The sequence below is a fragment of the Leuciscus leuciscus genome (genome assembly GCF_965113295.1).
Source record: "Leuciscus leuciscus genome assembly, chromosome: 15".
Lineage (NCBI taxonomy): Eukaryota > Metazoa > Chordata > Actinopteri > Cypriniformes > Leuciscidae > Leuciscus > Leuciscus leuciscus.
The window spans coordinates 32,623,667-32,649,001 of record NC_138739.1 but is presented as its reverse complement, the minus strand read 5'-3'; the positions used below and the strand labels follow the sequence as shown (position 1 = coordinate 32,649,001).

The 25,335-nt window shown below is 38.4% G+C and overlaps 1 protein-coding gene across 1 annotated transcript; it reads right to left on the bottom strand.

Moving 5' to 3' along the window:
- Nucleotides 1-1,461: 1,461 nt before the first annotated feature.
- Nucleotides 1,462-23,139, bottom strand: vasna (vasorin a). Its single transcript, XM_082139836.1, has 2 exons — nucleotides 22,932-23,139; nucleotides 1,462-5,498 (listed from the first exon to the last, which is right to left on the bottom strand). Exon 2 carries the CDS (start codon nucleotides 5,464-5,466, stop codon nucleotides 3,409-3,411), a length of 2,058 nt encoding a protein of 685 aa, XP_081995962.1. The 5' UTR covers nucleotides 5,467-5,498; nucleotides 22,932-23,139; the 3' UTR covers nucleotides 1,462-3,408.
- Nucleotides 23,140-25,335: the final 2,196 nt, after the last annotated feature.

The window sequence follows — 25,335 nt, the reverse complement described above, 5'->3', positions numbered from 1 at the left end:
TAAAATTCCTCTTCGTCTTTTCCCGTTTCCCCCACTGAGCGCTCTATAATGGGAACCACATTAGACGTGCTGCTGCGTTTAGTTCATAAGTGATTTAAGGCTCCTTTTGTATAGCGTCCATTGGGACAGTTTCTGTGTTCTGTGACAGACATCCACACAAATGTGCTACGAATGAACTGCATGTTCTGCTCCAGAAACATTATTTTCTTTGTCTTCATTTCATCTCAAACTCTTGGTTTTGGATTCGATTTATTCTCTGGAGTGAGAGCTCTCGCTAAAGTCCTCATATAAGCCCAGTCTAATTGAAACGTGGTCCTTCTGACACAAAATACAAATACTGCATTTCTGAAAGGAGCTCTATTCTGAAGGAGTGTCTATTCAATTTCTCCATTCCTTCATTTTCAGGAATGATTAACAAAACAAAACAAGACTTAAGAGTAGAGGCTATTAGCTTTTTTTCCCCTCTTGTTTATTTGCTTTGCCAGTCATTATGACAAAACAACCCCTGACAGGATGATTAGGACTTTGTACATTATCCCACTTATGTTGGTGGTAACGCATTACAAGTAATCAGTCATGTACAGAGTTATGTAATCAGATTACTTTTTTCAAGTAACTAGTAACGTAACGCATTACTTTTAAATTTACAACAAAATATCTGAGTTACTTTTTCAGATAAGTAATGCAAGTTACTTTGTTTTCCCATTTATTGGCTGACATCTCTCCTGTCCACATGTTGAGAGAAATTGTGAGTAAAGGGCTTTTCACACTGAGAGCGATTAAGCGTCGCGAATGTACATCACGACGACACTCTTGAATCGAAACAGTAGATCCCTATGGAGCGATTCACACCGAGTGTGATCAATCGCAGCACGACAAAGCATTTTTTTTTTTTTTTTTTTTAACCAATGTCTCGATTTTTTTCACCCCACAATGAAACGAGCCAAATGGGAAAACCTACGAGATACAAACATGATAAAAAAGTATTCTCAGTCAGAGACACCTATCGTGCAGGCTTGAATTACCTGAAGGCAATCAATCGGTTTCCATTTAGTGTGAAAGCTCCGTTCGTCTGCTTTTCGCTTAGCTTTATCGTGTCGCGCTCAGTGTGAAAGTGCTTAAGTGTGTGGTAAGTGCGCTGTGTGAACATGATGATTATTGTATTGTAGTTCTAGATTAAATGTGAGCATGCATTTACTCATTTCACTTGCACAAAAACAGATTCAATATTTAGAGCCATGTAATGAAGAAACACACAACACTATATTAATACATAAGGAATGTTGTAGCTTAATTTTGTTCAATTTGTAGATAATCCCTGAAAAATTCTCAAAATGTTTGCATTAATTTAAACTAAAGCTTTAGAAAAAGTTCGATTAAATTATAGCTTTGTGGTCAGTCATGCTGTTTGAGTTACAAAATACAAGCATAAAGTTTCAGCAGGGAATAACAGTCACAGAAGAGTGTTTTTTCCATTTTATTTTCTCAACAGACGTCACATTTTTCTTCCAAAGAGTACACATTTTAACATCCAAAAAAAGAAGAATTGGCTTTGCACACAACAAAAGAGAGCAACAACAAGCATCCCAAAGTAAGCATGGGACTTGAAAGCGGTTTTGAAAATGTTTCAAATATTTGAAGCCCCTCACGCTGTGTAAAGCTGTTCCTCTTTCCAGTTCAAATGTTTGGATGTGCTAGACGCTGACATCTTCAGCGCACATACTGCATACGTTCACAAATATCTGAGGCGCAGGGCTAAAAAAGAGGCTGCTGAGAGTGGGGAGAATTTGACAGTTGACCTTTCCTCACTTTGGATTAGAGTACTGGCTCCATTTCCCTTAACACAACTTTACTGCACTGATAATGCTCATAAATATGCAATTCCACAATGACACATTTGGCTTGAACACTTTTTCATGCTTTCACAGAAAAAAACAATCTCCTTGCACATAGGTTGTTTTATATTTATTTCTAAATTAAAAGGTTATTGAAGATTCAGTTAAAAGCTGAAGCAACTAATTTTGCTAAACAAATATTTTTTTTAATTATTATTCAGTACCCTAGTATTTATCAAAGTACCATCGTATTACCATATGATACCATCACTGTACTATAGTACAGTTTTGTAAGTTTTCATAGTCTGGAATAAACTGCGTTCAGCTCAGCAACATGTACAAAAAAACCACCTGGTTTTGAAGCCTTACCCTAGTTTGTCTGTGTTTGGAGCCCATGCAGTCTGAATTATGACTAGAGGACATTTTTAGAAAGCTGGCACGTCAAAAAACAGCTTTGTTATAAGCGTTTGTTATCCATCTCCTTATATAGTACTAGTCTGTTTGTTAATGTGTGGAATTTGTTTGAGGTCAAAAATGGCTGCGGTTGTTTATAGTCTTGCAAAGTGTTTCTTTGTCAAATGATTGCAGGACGGAGACTTCACATATGTGAATTTGTTTTAATTAAGAAGAAGTAAAAGCATTTTAACTTGTTGCACTTAAGTGTGAGGAGAAATAATGCTTGCTACAGTTTCATGTTTAAAAGTCAATACAAACACAACAACTAAACACAAAAAAGGACAGAAATGGCACTTAAAGGAAAAGGAAAATTCTGTAATTTACTAACCCTAATGTCTTTCAAAGCCTGTGTGACATTCTCTCTGCAAACAGTACTTTTGTCTTCCATGGAAGAAAATCATACAGGTTTGGAACGACATAAGGGTGAGTAAATAGCAGAAAAGAATTTATACTCTTGGTGAAATATTCCTTTAAAAATACAAAAATATAATAACATAACTTTAACAAAACAGCGTAAACTAGACAAAGTAAGAAAATGTCTCTTCATTATGTTTTTTTTCACAGCAAATCTCCTGTGCAGGACAGATGGGGTAGAGGGACAGAGGGATGCTTTGATGCTGTATAAAACCTGTTTGAAGCATCTTTTAAGAGGCTGATCACTTTCAGCTTCTTTAGGCACCTCACAGTCCCAGTGTTTCTGATCAGTGCAATTTTTTTTCTGGACAAAAAAAAGTCCAGGCGTCCAGGCAAGATCTTTTGACTCCTGTCTACCACTTCCAGAGCCAGCTACACAATTAATGAGCTACCTCTAAAGCGACCTGTTTTCCAGCCTAGCAATACTTTGCTCATTCATGTCTGGCCCCTTCTTAGAGTGAAATTCTCATTAGAGGCTGATATGCATGGTTATAAAAGGCACTTAAATTGTATCTGTAAAAAAATGTAAATTGCAAATGCAGCTGGTTTAAATACTGGCAGTCAGTTTAAGCGTTTGGCTGGGATGCGCTAAAATGTTCACCAACCCACCAGAGTCTATCTAGTGTCTGCATCGCACCTGCCTGCAGGAGTCATGGAGCACATTGCCCTCTGTGGGCTGGAGGTATGAATCCTAATATGGCTTTTACACGTACAAAGGTTTTGTAGAAGCTACATTGTTGTTGGCTGGACACTGTCCTTGTATTAAAGGTGCCTCATATTCCAAGGTGTTTTGTGTTACAGATGAGCAAGGGGTGATGTCGGGTTGTTTTGGATGCGTCAGCCCATTTTCTGGACTGGTTTTCACTCCCTCCAACTCCAGAGGAGATGTCTCATGTAAGTCCATATCTACTGGATCCTTGGATTTCCTCCTGCGGCGGATGACCACAATAGTAGCTACGATGGCAGCAACCATCACCACCGCCACAGCTACTACAATGGGTATGAGAGAGGAAGAAGGTTCGACCTTGTTAGGGCTGGGCTCGTAGGGGGGGGGCGGGATCCCTGCTGTGCGAGCCTCCATGCAGGCACTAACTGAGACATGGACAGGCTCTCCCAGAGGGCTAGCACATACAGAATAGGTGCTATTTGGCTGTAGCCCTCGAAGCGTGTACTCGGGGTAGGTTGGAGGCACATTCAGCTGTAGTGGCCGCCGGTCGGGGCCTGACAAGTTTCGGTAAGTCAGACGAATTCCACGGATGTGTGGTCTTGTGTGGATGTAACGGTGAAGGTCTAATGAAATGGAAGTGCTGGTTATGTGAAGAGAGCTGATTGTGTTGGGCTGGACTGTAGCAATGGTCTCGATAGAAACTCTAGGTGAAGGCAGGGGAAGCAGAGCTTCATTTTTAATCTCACAGTAGAGTCCTGACATTGAAGGCGGGCACAGGCAAACCACCCCATTTGAGTCAAATTTGCATGTTCCCCCATTTAGACAGATACTGGGAGGGCACATAATGTCCTCTTCTTCAGAATCTTCTATGATGCTTCTGGGCAAGGCAGTGGTCTGGGAAAGAGGGAAGCTGTCTATGTCTGCTGACGGCATCTCACTTGGTGGTGCCGGGGGAATGGCATGTGTTGTGCCTAATGGTGTTGTGGAGTTTGTGGGCTTGCTCGTAGTACTACTTGTCCCTGCGCTTGTTAACTCAATGGTTGTTGTGGGACAGCCAAAATCTTTATGTTCCAACTTTGCCAAAACCTTTCCCGAGTTTATTAGCGGAAAGTGGCAACGAGTCTCCTCCATCCTCAACAGCTCTACATTTGAATCCTTTAGCCATACTGGGAACCAGGCCAGTGGGCAGAGGCAGTTGAAGGGGTTTTCAGCTGCGGTGAGCTTCTCAAGTTTGGGGAAAAAGTTGAAGAAGCCCTCGGGGAAGCCTTGCAAGTTAAGGTTGCTCAAATCAAGCTCTAGCAAGTTAACCATATTTTGGAAGTCTTCTTGTTTTAGGGATCCCAAGGGATTCCCGGTTAAATTGAGATTTCGCAGGCCTCCCATTGCCTTCAGTGTAGGTTGTATCTCTACAAGCAGGTTCTGTGAAACATCCAGAACATGTAGGTTCGCCAGGCTCCTTAGCAGCTCCTCGTCCAGACTGGTCAGCTTCAATCCAGCTATTTTAAGAGACTCAAGGTGTGGTGTCTGTAAATCTTCAGGTCCAAGGGGTGGGATACTATTATAACTAAGGTCCAAGTGGAGCAGTCTGGGCAGTCGCAGAGCTGGCAACACACTAATCTTATTGCCCTGAAGCTTCAGCTCCAGTAGATTCTCCAGTCCCTCAAAAGCAGCTGGGTGAATGCTTTGGATGAGGTTGCTGTAGAGATACAGCCTTTCCAGGTTGACCAGTCCAGTGAAACTGTCTTTGGAAATTTGAGTAATGCGGTTTGAGGAGAGATCCAAGTTGAGTAGAGAGGAGAGTGAGCTAAACACCCTATCAGGGATTTCATTGAGGGCATTCTGACTCAAGTCCAGCATTCCAAGCTCGCTAAGCTCTACAAAGTCCTGCTGTTGCAAGGTGTTGATGTTGTTCTGAAAGACATAGAGGTTCTTTGTGGAGGATGGCAGGCCACGAGGCATGTAGATCAAGTACTGCTGGACACAGAAGATGGAGCTACCGGGGATGCAAGAGCAGTTTTGAGGACATCTGCTGCTCAGAGATCCACACAGTAAGTGAAACAAAATGAGATGAGACAGGGGAGATAATGGCCGCATTGTCGGTCCCGTCTGGCCTTTGTGATTGAAACCTGCAATAGAAAAAACAGAAACCCAATGTCAAAACTAAAATACTGTATATACTGTATAAGTTTACACACTGTTGGGCCTTTCACAGGGGTGTCCAATCCTGCTCCTGGTGGGTCACTGTCCTGCAGAGTTCAGCTCCAACCCTAATTAAACACACCTGAAACAGCTAACCAAAGTTTTCACGACCTCTAAGGCAAACTTTCAGTCTGGTGTGTTGGAGCAGTTTGGAGCTAAACACTGCAGGATGTGGAGCAGAATTGGACATCCCATAGCCGGCCTATGCAGTTCATTGTAATATTGACATTTCATTGTTTGATGTTCAGTCTTTTAAATACATTTTTGTTCGCTTCTGTCTGCTATACCATGTTGGTTCTTTTGTTAGGGCTGTATAAAATTAAAAATTTTGGTCCTCAAGCAAAACCAGTTTTTAACAATTGCTTTGCATGACTTGTACAAACAGAAACAGGCATGTTTTAAGCTTTTGTCACGTCTTTGAAACTTCATCCCTACACAAAGAAAACAAGAACCACAGTAGGGCACAGTAATGTTGACTAACTAATTGTTGTGATGACCAGAATTGATCCAATCAAACTTTGATAATTAGGTTGCACAATTATTGCAGGTAAGAAAAAACAAGTTGGTCTAAAATGCTGTGGCAGAAATCACCCATTAACTACATTATCGTATTGCTCATTAATAACTAGAAATATTCAGTAAACTTGTCAGAATGACCACTAGTGCCTTCTCAGTAAAATGAATAAATGGGTACATAACTTCCCTGATGATTTGTGCACTATGATTGAACCTTGTTTCGTGGTCTGGCTGATTAACTTTTATCGTTACTTTCCTGCATTTTCTGAGATCATCCTACAATGGCTGTGGTATATGGCCCAGTTGACCAAATGTCTGTTGACCTGCCTTGCATTTAGTTTCACTCTTTCCACTGTTTGCTTAATGAGTTCATCCCCGAATGTGTCCTTAGAGGAGCCCACCCAGTTTCTTAACTCTTCATTGACAACTAAGAATGTCTGAATATAAGTAGCTATTTAAAAATGAAAAAAATAAATCATTACTAGCTTAAGCGGCAGAAGGCCTTAAGTCTCTTAATTTTCAATAAAAGTCCTTGTGTAATTTAGTCTAATTGTTCAATAATCTCTCAGATGTCTTTGATTTGGTGAACAAAGGGCTAACCAAGCCTCCCATCTTCTCCTCTGCTGAGGTAACAATGTGAATGTTTGTGAGTACAAAGAATAGTTTACTGTTCCAACAAGAGTCCTGATCGCTAAAGGGCCAGACTATTGAGGGAGATGAACAACCATTCGTTTGGAAGGTACACTCACTCTTTTCATCCTTTTTTTCCCCCTGTCCAAGTTCCCTTTTGTGAGCCTCTTTTTCTCGCATCAACCATTTATCTTTTTTCTCTGCCCTTTCTTTCCCTCTTCCCCTTGAAGGACAATGTCTTAGCTATTAGAAAGGCTTGTGATTATATTTGCTCATAGTCTTGTGATTATATGCTCACTCTGTTTGTTTTAATCTGATAATGTTTCCGTTGAAGAAGACTGTTTGACTCCGTTGCGTCGCTGTGGAACATGACATCTGCTTATTAGCTGGTTCAAGCTATAGTCATTGGCTGGTCAGCCAGGCATCACTTTTCAAACATCAGCTTAATTTAGCTGGTAAAATATACAGTATCTACCAGTAAATTGTCAACTGGGACCAGCTAGAAACCAGCTACCATGTTTGTAAAAGTGAACACCTGCTTTGCCTTGTGTTTAGCTGATGTGACAATCAAATTGGCTTAATTAGTTGAATCATAATTATTCAACCATTTCATCTTAGTCTGATAATCCTTTGATTTCCCTCTCCGTCTTATTTGATGTATATTTAGTTTTGATATTTTACCAATTGTGTGTTTTTTTTTTTGGCTCTCCGTTCCATCTTCCCTCTTGCTAAACACTGTGTTTGGACTCTCTGTAGGTTGCTTGAATTTTGACAGAAACTAGAGACACCATTTCATTAAAAGTGGGTTGATACCTTTCATTTTGCCCTCCTTCCATTCTCCCTTTTTTTCTCCGGCATATGCACAATCCCACCGGCACGGCAGGAATTTTGCAATAACCCTAAAAATCCATCCTCATCACAGGGAGCTATGGGGCTTCCAGAGGGTTTGACATTTCTTTCTCTCACTCTCGCTTTATTTGTTTCAGGGTTCATGCACTTGTCTGCCAAACTTCTATCACAATTAATTGCGTGAAAACAGGTTTGACGAGGGTGGCATGAGGAGCAGAAGGCGGTCACAGGTGAAGCGGAGCTGAATGCCACCAAAACACCTTTTGTTCCCTTCATTGCTCACACATCAAAGTGATTAAATCTTAATCATTGATTATTAACAATTGGCTATAATTTACAGCATGCTTTTTATAAAGGGAGCGTTGGGGATGTGTACTTAAAAGAAGTTCACCCAAAAATGAAAACTATCATCAGAATTTTCCCTTCACTTTTTTTCACAAAATAAAGAAATGTTGAAAATAGTCAATGAAAATCGTTTTGGACCCCATTGAATTGCATTGTACAGACAAAACATTTCAAACATTCTTGATGACATGAGGGTCAGTAAATGATAACTTGACTTTCATTTTTGGGTGAACTATCTCTTTAACAAAGTCGTTCTGATTATGACACTTTTTTAATCTCACACAAGAACGGCATGCTTACACACACCCAAAAATGAACACACAGGTATTACTCCAACACACACAGACACACACTCCCTCTGGGTTTGGCTCAGCTTCATTTTATCTATAAGCCATCCGTTTGCATTATTATTAGATTTCTCATTACTTCTGACAAGTATGTATTTTTTAAATATTAGTCAGCGATGAAAGAGAGGGCTCGGAGAGGGGGATAAAACAAGATTTAGAAAGTGGAGAGACACAATATGAGACACCTCGAATGACCCCGTTTATGCAGAATTTTGTTTGGGTTTTGTTTTTCACTCATTCTTTTTTTATCCTTCCTTTAAAAACGTCTTTTGAATGGCAAAGTTCTAAATAAATACAGCCAAAACGGAAAGCTTTGCCTAAATCCTGCATAGAGACTCAGAAAGTTCAGTACTGTGTGTGTGCGTGTGTGTGTGTGTGTGTGTGTGTGTGTGTGTGTGTGTGTGTGTGTGTGTGCGTGCGTGGGTGCGTGCGTGCGTGCATGTGTAGAGTAATTTGTTGATATCATAATCACCAGAGAGACCAGAGACAGTGAAAGACAGTTATTGGGGAACTAACTAAAATAAGTGGTGCTACTATCTAGAATAGATATAGTGTTACGGAAGCTTAGTTGTTTCATTTTTATTGTAGCATTGGGAAGTGTGACTCATGGTCTTTTTAAAATAAATGTGAAATATTTAGCTAAATACTGCTGTTAATCAGTTTTAGTTTTTTTTTACTATTGAAATTAGGGTTTTAGTACTTTTATTACTTGTACTGATATAGATGTAGCCGCTTTGATTAATACAGGAAAATAGTAAATACTGATAGTTATGTTTTCAAATATATTGCCCCTTTTTAATTTTGTATGTAGTAACTCATAAATAGTTGTCTACACTACAGTCTACGAACATGTTAATAGATATTTAGCTACACCAAAGGCTACATTTAGCAACATTTTTTGTTAGCTTGTAGTGTAGCTAACTATTTTTGTTAGATAATTTTAGCTACACCATACGCTACTGACAAAAATATTTAGCTACAGCTTTTGCTTATAGCTTGTGATCTGTCTTTTAATTTGTGTTAATAGCTTAGAGTGTAGCTAATTATTTCTGTTATTAGATTATAGTGTGGTTAAATATTTGTTGGTAACTGCTTAATGTTAGTAGTTTGCAGTGTAGGCCTAATCAACTTCTTATTCTTAGTAGTTTGTAGTTTAGCTAACAGCTAGTTTGTAGCTAACTGCTTATTTTTAGTAGCTTAGTGTAGCTAATTACTTTTTTGTTAATAGTGTAGCTTCGTAGCTTGTAATGAAGTTAATTACAATTTTTCTAGATAGTAGCTTGACTGTTTTAGGCAGTTGACCTATTTTAAATGAGTTTCAATATGTGTGAAACACACATAGTTTAACATTTACTAGTGCAGACAGAGGTGTAAGTGTGTGTTTCTTTGAATAACAATAATACTGTCCTGAAATTACTCACAGCCACGCACACATATTGACACACACCGATAAATACACATTTCCGTCAGCAACTCCTGAGTACAGCTGGATTGTGTTACCCAGAATGCATTGGGCCGGTCTCTCCGGGTGACAGCGAGATCCCATTAAGTAACTGTTTTGCGATTAGGGTAGGGGGAGGATTTCAGAGAGGACGCCAAAAGAGAAACAGGCATCTGCACTTAAATGTGGATTCAATGTGGAGTGTGTACATGCCCGTAAGCGACTGTTTGTGTTTACGCATGCTTGACTGCACATGAGCATGTGGCTGATTTAAAATATGAAACAGATTAATCTGGGTAACTGTGATTTACCTCATGCTTCACTTCAACCACAACAGAAGCTTCTAAAACAGAGCCAAAGCCAATTCGACTAGCACTAAAAAGCTTCAGTATCTTCATTGTTTCTCCCTTAGACATCAATGAGATTAAATGAGCAAATTGAGACTTTTGCTTGCTTCCATTTTTTTTATGAGCAAAAAACAATAGGAATGTGACCTCACCAAAAATATCCCTATGCTCAGTAAGGATTTCTGCAGAGATCTCAATTTCTTATCCAGTTCTTCCGAGATTAAATTATCTGAGCTGTGCTATCCACATTCATGCTACATGCTACACATTTACTGTATGTACAATTTTCAGCATTTGCAACCTTTTATCCATTGGGAATTGATTGGATCATAAAAATTGCCATTACATTCAGTACCATAGCAACTCTTGGCTAATTTTCATTTTTAGCATTACCCAATAGCATGCACATCCTGACAATAGCTATGTTTCCATCCAAAGTTTGAAAATTTGAATTGGAATATAGCATGACACATTTGCGAATCAAGCAGCGTTTCCATCCCATGTGTTCAAGAGAACAGAATCATCACATCCTCACATGTCCTCACAAATCATCCTCACAAATCATCACATGATGGGGCGGCAGTGGCTCAGTGGTTCATGTAGATTGTCTACAAACCGGAAGGTTGGTGGTTCAATCCCCGGTTCCACCTGACCAAGTGTCGAGGTGTCCTTGAGCAAGACACCTAACCCCAGCTGCTCCCGACGAGCTGGATCGCCTTGCATGGCTGACACTGCCGTCGGTGTATGAATGAGTGAGTGAATGGGTGAATGTGAGGCAATATTGTAAAGCGCTTTGGTGGCCATTGGGTCTGTGAAAGCGCTATATAAATGCAGTCCATTTATAAATGCAGTCCAAATGCAGTCCATCCTGGAAATTCCCGCAAAATATCTGTAATAAAAATGGCAGTTGCTGTAATCAGGGAAGAAACTGTGACTCTTATCGAGGGATTTATTCGTGAATGTATTTCTATCATAATTTATCGCATGTCTTCAAATTGGATAAAAAAAAAAAGTAGTTGTTTATGCTAATTTTTTTAAATTTCATACACACTTTTAGCCTGACTACGTCAGATTTCGTACTTCCGCTCAATTTCAGTTCGCTTCTGTACTCAGTCTAAGATAGCGACCTATCTCCCAGTTTTCCTCCGGCCTGAAAACAGCCGGCCAATCAACGAACCGAGGGCGGGCTGAGAGCCGTGACGTAGACGCTGATTGTACCGTGGATGTGTAGATTTACTTCACATAATCTGCAAAAGTCGTTCACAGCCATGTTCACTCTTGTATTTCGCTCAATGGTTTTGTTTTCGCATCATACATGTGTTTACAGTGGAAGTTCGATGCGGCTGAGCCAGCGCATAACACACGTCATAACCAAACGTTATGTGATTGGCTTACGGGTAACCAATGATTTTAAACTTCAGACAAGCACCACGCTTTTCAATTATGCCCTTCCCAGACTCTGTCTACGAAGCAAAGCAAAGTAGCAGAGTTTGGTATTACCAGGCTAACACACTTTGGCGTTTCCATCAAGAGTTTTTTTTTCTGCAATATCCCAAAATGTGCACAAAAAAATAGGTGGATGGAAACTGCTATTTTCTGACATCAGCAGATAAAGAAAGTTATTTCAGAGATATATAGTAATATAATTATTGGTTACATTTTATTTTGATAATCCCCTTTAGAGTTGACTATAAGTAACGCTGCACCAACATGTCGACTAGTATTAGTAGACTGTTATGGGTAGGGTTAGTAGAATAAGGGATTATGGTTAGTAGAATAAATTGACATGTAGTTGCTAAGTTACCAATAGTCAGTAGAATGCCTGTTGGGGGACCAACACAACACAATAAAGTGTTAGCAGACAGTAATTATTGACATGTAGGTGCAACGTTACTAAGTCAACATAATGTCTAAAGGGGACCATCAAAATAAAGTGTTACCAAATTGTCTTGTATTATACACATTTTTGTTATATATATATATATATATATATATATATAAGTTCTTTGAGGTCAAAGTTACCATAAATCAATATGTTTAAATGTAATCTCCAAAGAACCAACCCAAATACACTATACAGCTAGAAATGTTCCTTAACAAGAAGAGGGTTAGAAGTGGGAAGACTTAAACTTCTGCAATAAATAAATAAATAAAAACAGAAAAGATCCGTCATTTTCAAATACAGTGTAAGGCCACATCCACACGAAGCCAGAGCTTTCCCTATCCGATATCTTTTTTCCCCGTTCAAAAAAAAAATTCCGTAAACACGGCGTTGTCTCAAGAAATATCTGCGTACACACGAAACCACTGAAACCGACTCAAAACGATGTAGTATACATGCCAGACCAGTATGTGGCGCTGTAATTCTGCCTCAGACATACACTAAAAACGGAGAAGAAGACTTGGAGCTCGCGCATAAACCTTGCGCGCTGTATACAACAATAATATTAGGCACAGTAGCTTCTTTTTTTCTTTTTTAATCAAGAACTTTGTTGAACAATATGAAAAACCATAAATGTAGTTGCTGTGACTTAACGGTGTCTGACTAGTTGACACTTGGTGTGATGACATCATCGTTTCGCAAAATATACGGATTGGCCGTACACACGAAAACGCAAGGGCGGCGTTTTCAGATTTATCCACCTTGGGACCCGGTTTCAAAAAATAGCGGTTTCAGTCTCCGAAAACGCCGGATCCGTGTGGACGAAACACCAATACGATAAAAAATGTATACGTATACAGCGAAACGCGTCTCCGTGTGGACAGGGCCTAAAGCAGCACTCAGTAGCTTCGGGACTTCTTCGCTGTATTCTCGCTTTTTGCTCGCAGGTTTCTCTCTAGAGCTCCCCCCACAGCTTCGGAATAGATATTTGACAACACTGTTGTAAAAACTCGTTGGTGATTCTCAGACACCAGAGGCTATAGATCAACGACATCAAAGCAGATGGGACATTCTTTAAAACGTCTTCTTCATTCGGGTTCGGACAGCGTGAGGGAGCGCAATAATGACAGCATTGTAGCAGATTTCTTTTGGCCGTAAAGCAATTGTTTACATCGCGAGACCTGATATCACGCGAGACTTCCTGACGCTGCGGCCGGCGGCCCGCCGGCTCAAAGTTGCAAGTGCGTATTTTCCGCTCACGGGCACCAGGGGGGTGCGAAACGACCACCATTCAACCCGAAATAAGTAATATAACCATTCCAATGACTCCGAAGCTGTTCAGTTAAGGTAAAAAAAGTTACTTAGTTCACCTTTAATCAATGTTACAATGACAAGAACCCAAATTTTAGGTTCAGATTTATTTGTAATTATTATTAACCACAATTATGTCCTCCAGAAAACACACCCTCAAAAACAACACAAAAGACACTGAAAAGGTGGCGAGTGTCTTAAACCAGACTAGGTGCAATAAAGGTATAACGTCCTCCCCCGGCTTTGCCCAGGGGCTCAGGCAGTTCAAGTTACAATCTATTCCGTGTGCGTGTGCACACCTGCTAGCCATGCACATCGCTGGAGACACCGCATTTCTGTGAGAAACATGAGAAACTTAACAAGACAAAAGACCAAAGTAGACTAACTTACACATGCCTCTGACACACGCCAGCCTGGCATATACTGTTACAAAGGCTATCTATCCATCCATCTATCTGTCCCTCTGTCCATCCATCCAATACAGATGTAAAAACTATGAGTGGTCAACTTTAGCATTTCTGGTACGAGAAGTATTTTACGATGGGTGTGTTCAAGACAGACGTCATGTTGGTGTTCTTAGCATCCTTTTGTGCTGCACATATTTTTCTGAAGGGCTGCATTTGAAAGAAGAGTGTGTTTGTGACCGGATTAGCCGTACTATGCTGCTGCTATGACTAGCATGTTGTCAAGTGGCATAATCTGGAGCCATAGCATTGTGTGTGCATGATTCATATTCACTTTTGAAGTGCATATGATAACAAAAAACTCAAAATACAGAACGGACAACCGTATCCTGCCGCTATGTGAACGGGACCTTAGAATTCTCGCTAATATTGTACCAATAAAATGTGCAATTAATCATTTATCTGTTTACTATAAAGGGGGAACTTTTGTGATTAATGAAGAGAGAGAGAGGCAAAGAACTGTTTGTTCTTGTCTATACATGTCTCTTTCCCTCTCTGCAGGTTTAGTTGGTTCAGGACAGGTTCCTAGTATTTTAAGATCTGTTTTTGTTGGCTTACTTTCAGACCAAATCGGTGTGTAATAGAGTGAAACAAAACAGCTTTCACGTCTATCAAAGAAAAACAAACACACACACGCACACCATATGAACATATTTATCTGGCTAAGGTGAACGGTCTACACCTGTTGAAGCAGCAAGTTATTCAAGTTCGCACGTACTTTTGTTATTCGTTGTGCAACGTAACACATAATGGGTGTCAAAAAATTGAAAAACATTGTTGGCCATAGATCTTAATTCCATGACTCATATGCAATTACACAGATTTTAGGCGCAAGTGTCAGTGTTTAAAACTGGTTTGCAGTCAAAACATTCAGCAGATGACCTTATCACACGTTTACTCCCATTGCATAGCAACAACCAAAAACTGGTGATTGGAAAACCATACCATACTTTGCTACCATACATCAAATTAATTTAAATATGAATTGAATCTGAACCTGAAGTCGAACGTGAATTGAATTGAACCCATGTGGAGAAAAACAAAAAGAAATGAGAGTAAACCATAAAAAACAACTGCATGGAAACCCATTTGAATTTGAATATGAAACTGATGAATGTCAATGAGAAGTGAACTAAACTGAATTAATCGACGTGAAAAATTGCATGAATATGAATTGAACTGAGTGAGAGAAAACTTGTTTGGAAAACGTTTACATGGAAAACAGTCATGCCAATTAAATAAGTACATTTTAATTCATTTGAATTTGAATAAGAATTAAATGTGAACGTGAATTGAACTGAGCTGGACAGAGAGAAAAATGAAATGAGATCGGAGTAAACCATAAAAATGATTGCATGGAAAACATTAATTTGAATGTCAATGAGAAGTGAATTGAACTGAATTAAGTGATTAAAAACTACTGCATAAAAAAAACACAAGTAAATTCAATTCATTTGTGGGGGAAAAAATATTTTCAATGAGCAAAATCGAAATTGAAGTGTTTTAATTTGAATATTGAATAATGTAAATGACAAGTGAATTGAACGCTCTTAAAAATAAAGATTCTTTACTGAGAATCAGGGGTTCCACGAAGAACCTTTAACATCCATGGAACCTTTTATTTCACAAAAGGTTCTTTTTAGATTTTTTAAATGTTCTTCACACCAAGAAATAAAAATGGTTCTTTTAAGAACTGTTCAATTGAAGGTTCTTTGAGGAACCAAAAATGGTTCTTCTATGGCATCACTGCCAAAACCCTGTTAAGGAACCTTTATTTTTACGAGTGAACTAAATTAAATGGAGTAAAAAAAAAAAAAATGCAAATGACTCATGCAAATTAAGTACATCGTAATTTTTTTAACATGAAATAAATGTGCATGAAGTTTAAAGTGATTAAATTGAATGGAGCGCAAGAGAGAGAGAGAACGCTGGGCTGGGACATGCTGGAACAACTCGCCCCGCCGCCCCCTTCTTGCCCCGCAGGGGGTGTCCTGTCTTCTGACCAGCTGTGTCAGCTTGAGTGTGTTTTCTGTGTCAGGAACTCTAAAGACTTCAGTCTGTCAGACCAGACCAAATCTCAAAGCACATTTTGCACAATTTCTTGGCCATTAATCAAATAATCACATTTGTGATACTGCGCATGTGATCTCCTTTGTTGAAAAGGTCAGATATTCATGCAGAGACTGTCTTTAAAGCAGACTTAAAATCGAAATACTCCAAAAACCGTGTGTGAAGCGCTGTTCAGAGCTCAACGCCTCTGTCCTGAATAACGTAGCGAATTTATTTGCAACCGACAGCCCATTAAAACAAATAAACGAACGTCGGTTCACCTCCAGTGATGACGAGGTATGCTGGAACAAGGCCAAATCGGTTTCTTTGCCTGCCTGTCCCGGCCTGTTTGTACCGCGGTGACATTGAGGCCCTCTTTGGAGTAGGTTTACCTCCTCCGAATGACGCGGCTCTTGCTTGTAATGTGTAGACATGGTTTAAGCGTGGCTGAAGTAACTAAATACTAGGGAAGTTCTCCATCAATCTCCAGCATACTACTTTGTTTGTGTACTGTTGCAGCTCACTGAAAAGCAATGAAAGACAGTGTGCACAATGTGTATGTGTTTTAGAGGCTTATCTGATTCCATCCTGGCAGTCTGCTGATGAATTCGCTCCGAGACTGTTCAATTGTGTCACTGATTGATTTAAAGTGTGCACAGCTAGAATTACTGCATTAGTGACCTCAGTGTAACTCTTTCAAGTTGCTTCTATTACTTTGCAGTGTGAATATGCACATTGATTAGCTAATCATCATAACAGATGTCATTTACATCTTAAAGGGATAGTTCACCCTAAAATTAACATTCTGTCATTTACTCAATCTAAAAACACACACAATTTTTTTTTTTCTTCCATTCAATGAAAGTCAATGGGGTCCAATTTTGTTTGGACCTTGTATTTTATCGTTTGGATTAAAAATATATATTTTTGTGTTCCACAGATGACAGACATTCTTAAAAAATATATTTTTTGCGTGCTGCAGAAATTACAGTATTGTAATTTTTCAGCGAACTATCCCTTTAAAGCTAAAACGGCTTGTTTATTTTAAGTGGAAACCAATATACAGTATGTATATACAAATGAAGTTTCTTATGCTCACAAAGGCTGCATTTATTTGATAAAAAAATACAGCATAAACAGTAATATTGTGAAATATTATTACTATTTAAAATAAATGTCTTCGATTGAAATATATTGTGAAATGTAATTTATTCCTGTGATCAAATCTGAATTTTCAGCATTATTACTCCAGTCTTCAGTGTCACATGATCCTTTAGAAATCATTCTAATATGATTTGCTGCTCAATAAACATTTCTGATTATTATCAGTGTTGAAAACAGTTGATATTTTACTTAATCTTAAATATTAAACGTAATATTTTTGTGGAAACCATAATACGTTTTGGTTTTCAGGATTCATTGATGAAGTTCAAAAAGAAGAACAGTATTTATAGATAGAAATCTTTCGTAATGTTATAAGTGATCAATTTAATGCTAAACAAATCTTACTTACTTTTTGAATAGTGTGTATAGTTGAATATAGTGTATATAGTTATTTAGCATAATAAGAGGGGTAACCTTGGGTTAATGGCCTATATAAAACAAAAAAAATTCTGACCTGTCAGTGACATGTGCATGTTTGGTAAATGTTTTGAAAGAGCTTAATGTTACAGCCTTAATATAACTCATGTATCAGCCAAAGTAATCAGAGAAGCAGATCCCTTTGATGAAACACTGCTCTCCCGAACGCCCGCATTTGAAGGTAGGTAGACGGATGTTTGCTGTTCTTGACTTGTAAAAAACTGAACACCACCCAACAGACGCAGCCAAAGGACATAACTCTCTGTCCTCAAGCAAATATCATATGTTACAGCTGACATTCAGAAAGAAAAGAAGATTTTAACAAGAGTGGAAGAGATACTCTTGGTGATTTTCTTATGCAGTTTGTATCCTTAAAGTTGAAGAGTATATAGTTTTTCCCCAAAAAAGCTAAATAATGATTGTTTCCAAACAGGTTTCCTGATTACTCTATATCTACTGTTCTATTGGCTGGATAAACAGATAGCCCCGCCTCAAAGTCACACTATTGGTTGAGCTAGTGTTGCTATGTGCTGCTGGTCGGAGTAATGTTTTGAAAGCGCTAGAGTGTTTATACTTTTCAGGGGATTCAACCAACGAATGCTTTATGTATAGTTGTCTCTGCTACATATTAAGCTAGGATGGGAGTAAGTTTTATGTTATTACGTATATTAGTGTTGCATGCAATGCTTATTTCTAACATCTTCTGACCTCTGTTATGATTTATATGTGTGTTTATATTTCTTTGTTGCTCTTGGCATTGGTTCTTGCCTTCACTCCGCTCATGATCATTCAAACAGCAGGGTTGCAATCTAAACTGTGTTTTTACAAGTGGACACCACAAAAGAACATACATAAAATAAATCCTAAAAGCCACAACATGAGATAATACAGTATTTGAGCTTTTCTTCACCAGCCTTCCTTATCTCTTGTCAGCAGTTTTGGGGGAAGCTATTTTGAAACTACACAGCTCATAATTCAAAGTAGTTAAACTACACTCAATTTACTCTTATTTAAAAAGTAGGGTTACTGTTTGTTTTAAGGTGACGTAGTTGCATTGTACTTCCTCAAATAAGTACTGAGTAATATTAATTGAAGGTTAGGGTTTGGTTTAGGGTTAGTTACTTGTAATTATGCATGATTTACTGTTACTTCAATAGTAAGTTCATGTAGTAAGTAATGTGTAACTACGTCACCTTAAAATAAAGTGTTAAAAGTAGTTAGCTAGCATTGAAGTACTTTTGGAATTACTTAAGGGGGCAGTATCTTTCAAAATATAATTATCTGATTATATAATTTATAATATTTATATGTATTACGTTCAGGCACCCAAATAAAAAATATTAATTTTTTCAAATCAAGTATAGTAAATAAATTTATACTAGATGCATACAACAAAAAAACAGAATACCTCAAAAACAGAGTAATGAACAGCAACATTTAACTGAATAATTTAGTATAATGCCTCTCTGAAAAAAAGGTAGTTAGGTTAGTAGCATTGTTAGTTTTAGTTAGTTATTGAAGAAAACGTCATCCATTCAACTTCTTAAGTCAATCCTAAAAAAGATACAATATTCATCCTACATATTATGGAGAACATGGAGATTCTCTCCCATATGGATTCCAACATGGACATTTAAACATTCCTGAACTGGATGCTTATACCTGTATATAATTATTATTTTTCATTCTTGTTTCTGGTTGTGTTCCAGAAAAACTAATCATCCTACAGTTGTAATCGAAATTATTCAACCCTCATTGCAAATCAGGTTTATTGGCAAAATGTACAGACTTCCAGATGTTTGCAATAAACAAATCAAACAAAAGTAATTGAAATAGCTCAACACAACAAATGTTTCAAGTTGTTTCCCCAAATTCAACTGAAAATGCCCACTACAACACAAATCTTCAAAGCTTGTTGTTCCAAGCAAGGGCTTCATTAGTTGCACCAGGTGTGCTTGAGTGAGAACACATGAAATATCTGAACTGGCTAGGTTTGTTGAGTGTCACGTTTCACTGCATGTTAGAAATATGGCTAAGTCAAAATGATCCAAAAAGTTAAGAGAGGATATCGTCGCCCTTCACAGACAAGGAACAAAAAGATAGTGAAGGCACTAAATGTTCCTAGAGACACCGTTCAAAGCATTGTTCGCAAGTTTAAAGTTAAAGGAACAGTGGTTACACTGTCCTGGACGGGGCATAAAAAGGAATATATCAAAGGCTGCAACCAGATTTCTGGGAAGGCAGGTTCAGAAAAACCCTCGAGTGACAACAAAAGACCTGAAGCAAGACTTGGTGGCAACAGGCACTGGGGTTTCAGCTTGCACAGTAAGAGCTTGAATAATTTCGATTACAACTGTAATTCGGATATTTTAAAAGATTTTTTTACAGGCCCATATGGAATCTGCAAACATACATAAATATTAAACCTTTATTTTATTTAAATAGTAGCTGAAAGCATAATAAAATTAGTCAAAATATTTGATAAAAGAAAATATCGAACTTTTGAATGACAGGTGTTTAAATTGTTCTGAGCTCTCTGACACTAATAAGGTTGCATGTTATTCCATTGTGTCAACTGTAATGCTCCTGTATTGCAATCCTTTGTTTAGCCAACACTTCAAGGAGGAAGAAACCAAAGGAAAATCAAATCCCATGTTTTAGGAGAATGGCTCATGCTTTGGCAGTCACTACTGCAACAGATTTTAGTGTTGTTGAGTGATCAGTATAATCCAAACAACAAGCAAAGCGTTTCTAGAGTTTCCATCTGACCTTTAACAACAGCCAGAGTCGTAGTCAAGACACAAAAGCCCCAATCTTTACAATTAAAGTGCTTCTAACTAAATAATCTTCAGATGTCAGACACTTGACTCTACCTCTCAGTCCATAAGGCTGTTCTTCACTCAGCATCTGCACACACTTATTCCTGCTCACTGTGTCTTAACGTCCATCATGCAGTTATTAACTGTGACTGGGACGCTCTATCTGAGATACTCCCCTATTTAGTTGTCATGGTGGCATGACCCGAGCACTTATTAGCTGACCCTTGGGATTAGTCCAAGCCTGGCCAGGGGGGGGTTAAGCCTTCACCTCCAAATGCCCACATAACGTCCCACTAGTCCCTTTAATTAAATTGCTGAGACACCGCGTCAGGAATGTTTGCTTGTGCTTTTTGCTTTCTCTCCTTCTGTATCTCTGTCTTTGCTTTTCTCATACGCTCGTCCCTTCTTTCGAGCCTAAGTGCCCCCTCCGTATTTACCTCTCCTGAACGATGACTGGCAGACTTCCAGCTAATCTCTAACTCTGACCGAAACAAAGCGAGAAGAACGTGTTAACATGCTTACTACAGATATTATCTCAAACATTATCTCAAAGGAATGCGGCCCAGATTACTAATGATGGGTCGGATTTAACTCGCAGCTGGGTTCTTGGTCTGCTCTGACGTCATTCATAAACAATATTTTACTAAACAAACAGATAACTTGGGTTTGCTACTCAAAGGGTCAGTTGAGTGCACGAATAGGCTATGTGGTTGTGCAATCTGTTAAACTATTGAAACTTCATCATTACCAACAATAAAGGTTCTTTAAAGCGTTCTCAACCTCTCAGGTTCTCCTGAAGAGTATGTAGAGTTCATAAGATGCTTATATGGTTCTTTAAAGATTAAACATGATTAAACTTCAGAGCAGCATATTGATTTCTGGGTTCTTGCCAATATGGTTTCTAAAGGACTTACTATAAAGAATGAAAAGCAAAAGTCCTGTACACTCAAAAATTAAAGGTTATATATTGGTATATGTGGTAAAACGTTTAAAGTGAGTGACAAGCTTAAAAGTGGTAGTTGCCTAGACTGTCAATGGAGGGATTTGTGTTTCAAAGATGAATGCAAGTCTTACGTGTTTGGAATAACATGAGGGTGAGTAATTAATGAGAGAATTTAAATTTTTTGGTGAACTATCCCTTTAACATCTCCGGAACCTTCCCATAGCACAATATAATGGAAAAAGATTCTTCAAATGATTCAAATGTTCTTCACAATATGAAAAAAAAAGTGGTTCTTTTAAGAACTGTCCACTGAAAGGTTCTTCGAGGTAGGCTACCCAAAATTGTTCTTCTATGGTATCGCTACCTTATTTTTAAGAGTGTATTCTAAAACCTGAATAACTTCACAGATGCTACACCACCTCATATGTTGTGATAATCTAGTGGGTATTTAAAGGTTGTGACCATTTTAACATCTCTCTAAGACCTCTATCCAACCACTGAGCAAAGGAAAGAGGCGTAGAGCTGAGGAGGATTTCCAAACCTATTCAGAATCACTCAAATGAATGGCCAAAATCTCAGCATGTCACTCAACCCTCGATCCAAAGTACTTCTTAATAGAGTTCTCCACAAAAACGTTCTCCTCAACTTGTGAGATTTCTTTGAAGCAATGAAAATAATGGGTTTAAAAGCTGGAATAACTGGGCATAATCTTCTTTACACCCTGTGCAACTAAACTAATTACTACTAACCCATTTAGATGCCAGCAGCTTGGTGAGAAAGGGGATGGAGGTTTAATGACATTGCAGGGACAATATTAGGAGCTTGATTTAAACAGGCTTCACAATGACACCATACTGTATGTTTATCACAAGCTAGTTACCATAATTTAACAATAATGTTAATGTACAAACGATTTTTTTAACCCTCTTATATTTTATATTAACCCTATACAACAGTGGTGTAACAAGTTGCATTAATAACAAAAAAGGCGATAGCCTTTAATAGGCCTACTTTTAAAGGGAATCTCAGTCAATAGTTTTCAAGATTGTGCTGGTGATTTTTGTCTTGGGTAATGTGTGTGTGAGATATAGATTTGTGTAAAAAAATATTTATATAGCGCTTTGTTTTGTAGATGTAACGACCGCCTACTGAAATCACCTCAGGCGAAATTTTAATCTACCTTTGTGGTTAAAAGCACACATTGGTGTTTTTGACACATGCATGGTAAAACACAACAAATTAAAAAACGTAATTAGGGACCACCAAAACCCACCACCATATTGGCACAGATAATGTAAAATAAAACAACATCTACGACTAATAATATAATTAAATATAATATAATAGCCATATACAAGTGAAACTCGCTGTTAAGATATCGCATTCGTTATGTTTTGTTTATGTTCTTGTACCGGCTGCCGCTGGATAGTTAGATAAACATAAATTTACAACCAATCATCATTCATCACCGACTTGCACGAAGGTATATTGACTTGGGTTCCCAGTAAAAAAAAACTCATAAAAATGCTTTATTGAAAGTAGCCTATAAGCTCACGAGACCAGCAAAAAGCACAGGTAGATTAAAGTTCAGACATTTTAACAGTTCACTGGCCAAATTGTTTCCCTAACAAAAGTAAACAAAAGTTCCAGAAATAAAGCTAATTCCTAATTATTAATTTACTTGTCTTTATGTGTAATAATTTTCAATGTGGCCGGCTGAAACGTTTTGTGCAACCCACACTCCGTCTTTTAAAGGTTTATTTTTTTCATTTTTATGTTTACATTCTAGCATATTTAGCCAGTATCAATCTACAAATCATTTATTGCACTGCTTACCTGTAAAACTTCGAAACGTGAAGCACGCGTGTGTTGTTTTATCCACAAGACCGCGGAGTAAAAGAATGAAGCTCAAAACTCTGGTATGGTCATTCCCTCAAGCAGGAATCATTTCTCCTGAAGGCAAGCTTTGACACACACCATATGCAGCGATCCGTGCAGGTTGCGTCCAGCCAGACGTCTGAACTTTAGGAACACGATGGTGTTTTTACTGAATGGCAGGAGCGCAACACCTCCAGAGTTTTAGGAAGGAGGAGCAAAACTCTTCAGGCTTGACACAACTCTCCGTCGCCGGGCTGTGGCAACAAGGGGTATGTAGGCTTTACCGACTACCGTACTACTCCACAACAAATGTAGTATGCAGTATACATGGTGCCGTACAGTTTGGAATGGAATATAATACAATTAGAATATTCTATACAAAATGCCATAGTTTAAGAGTTTATTCACCCCAAAATTAAAATGATCCCATAATTTACTCACTCTGCAAGCTTATGACTTTCTTCTTCCAGCCAAACACATTTGGAGTTATATAAAAAAATATCCTGTCTTACAAGCTTTATGATGGGCGGGAATGATACCTGAGATTTTGAAGCTCCAAAAAGTGTATCCATCCATCATAAAAGTAATCCATGTGCGGCTCCAGGGGATTAATAAAGGATTTCTGAAGGAAAGTGATGCGCGTTTTGGTGGAAAAATGTGTAACTTTATAAACTATAATCATTGGCTGTGCAGAGAGTGACCTCTGACCTCTGGTACTAAATGTGGCTGCCCCTTTAGTGCAGTTATTATAGTAAAGCTTGTAATAAGCTCATTATGATTTTACAGCAGTTACAATACTTGCAGCAGAAATTATTGTTACCATGGTAAATTGTTCACGCCTAGTAGGTTTTTTGAGTATCTGTTTGCTTAAAGGAATAGTTCACTTAAAAATGAAAATGCTGTTATCATTTACTCACCCTCAAGTTGTTTCAAACCTGTATGAGTTTCTTTTTTCTGCTGAACACAAAAGAAGATATTTAGAAGAATGTTGGTAGCCAAACAGTTGATGGACCACATTGACTTCCATTGTATTTTTTTTACCTACTACGGAAGTCAATGGGGTCCATCAACTGTCTGGCTACCAACATTCTTCGAAATATCTTCCTTTGTGTTCAGCAGAAGAAAGAAATTCATAGAGGTTTGAATCAACTTGAGGGTGAGTAAATGACAGAATTTTCATTTTTAAGTGAACTATTCCTTTAAAGGGGTCCTATTATGGCCTTTTACGAAGTCTTGATTTTGTTTTTGGGGTGTACTGTCATGCACCTCCATAACTGCGAGTTCTTCACAAAATATGAATAAGGATGGCGTCAATTTCAATACAATTCAAGCCTGATTCAGACCCTGACAATGTTAACGAATTAGAGGCAAGCACAGATTTCACAGGACATTTCAGAGTGGTAAGTTTTTGTGTGTGTCATTTTCGTATATATTATAGATACAATGTTATCTGGGGCGGTATTTTCCCCCTGGGCTTACGTGCTTTTTGGGCCGATACATCTCATCCTTTTTTTTTTTTCTTTTTTTTTTTCTTTTTTTTTTCTGTCTGAATGGCCCATAAAACTTGTACATCGGTGACCCATTATTTTTGTTTTACTTAATTGACAGTGCTGGGGTCTTTGTGCAGGCATAATGCATTTGTCAACAAAAAAAAGTCAGCGTAGGCTTTTTAATACGCAAAATCGTTTTTTTTTTTTTTTTTTTTTGACAGATCGGCCCATGAAACACGTAGGTCAGCGGCCCATTGGTTCTTTTCTTGATTGACACTGGGCTGGTCCAATCACATCTTTGAACAACTCCACTTTGGGTGTGCAATATCAGTGTGCATCTGTCAAAATAGTCAGAGAGATAGGGAAGAAACACAAGAGAGGTGCCGAGAAATTGTGTGAAAAAAAGAAGAAGAAACAGGCCCTTCAGATATGTGTTCTGCAACAGCAGCAGGGCCTTCATCATCTCCCATGGCTGATGATGATAGTGAGTGTGTGATGCCAGCACCGACACACACGGAGAGGGAGAGAGATGAGGGAGTGTAGAGCCTGCGATAAGCAGAACTGCTGTCAAAACATGAGTTTACCTTTTGATAAGACTGAGCCAAAAACACTAGTGGTGGACAACTAGCTGTTTGCAAGATTATGGTGATAACACTGCAATTAAATAATTGCACGCTATAACGTCGCAGTGTTTCCGTCAGAACGGCTTGTTTACACATTATTCTCAACTGGCTAAGGCAATTAGCAGATCTTTATGCTAGTTCTTTTATGTCTTCCCTGCTACTTTTTTATGTATCTGATACGTTGTCTTGATGAAATTGAAAACATTATTTTATTCATCAACAATAACAGTGAGTCAACTGGCAGTATTC

Excerpts from the sequence above, each read along its gene's own strand:
- vasna (XM_082139836.1), bottom strand. The coding sequence starts at position 5,466 with ATGCGGCCATTATCTCCCCTGTCTCATCTCATTTTGTTTCACTTACTG.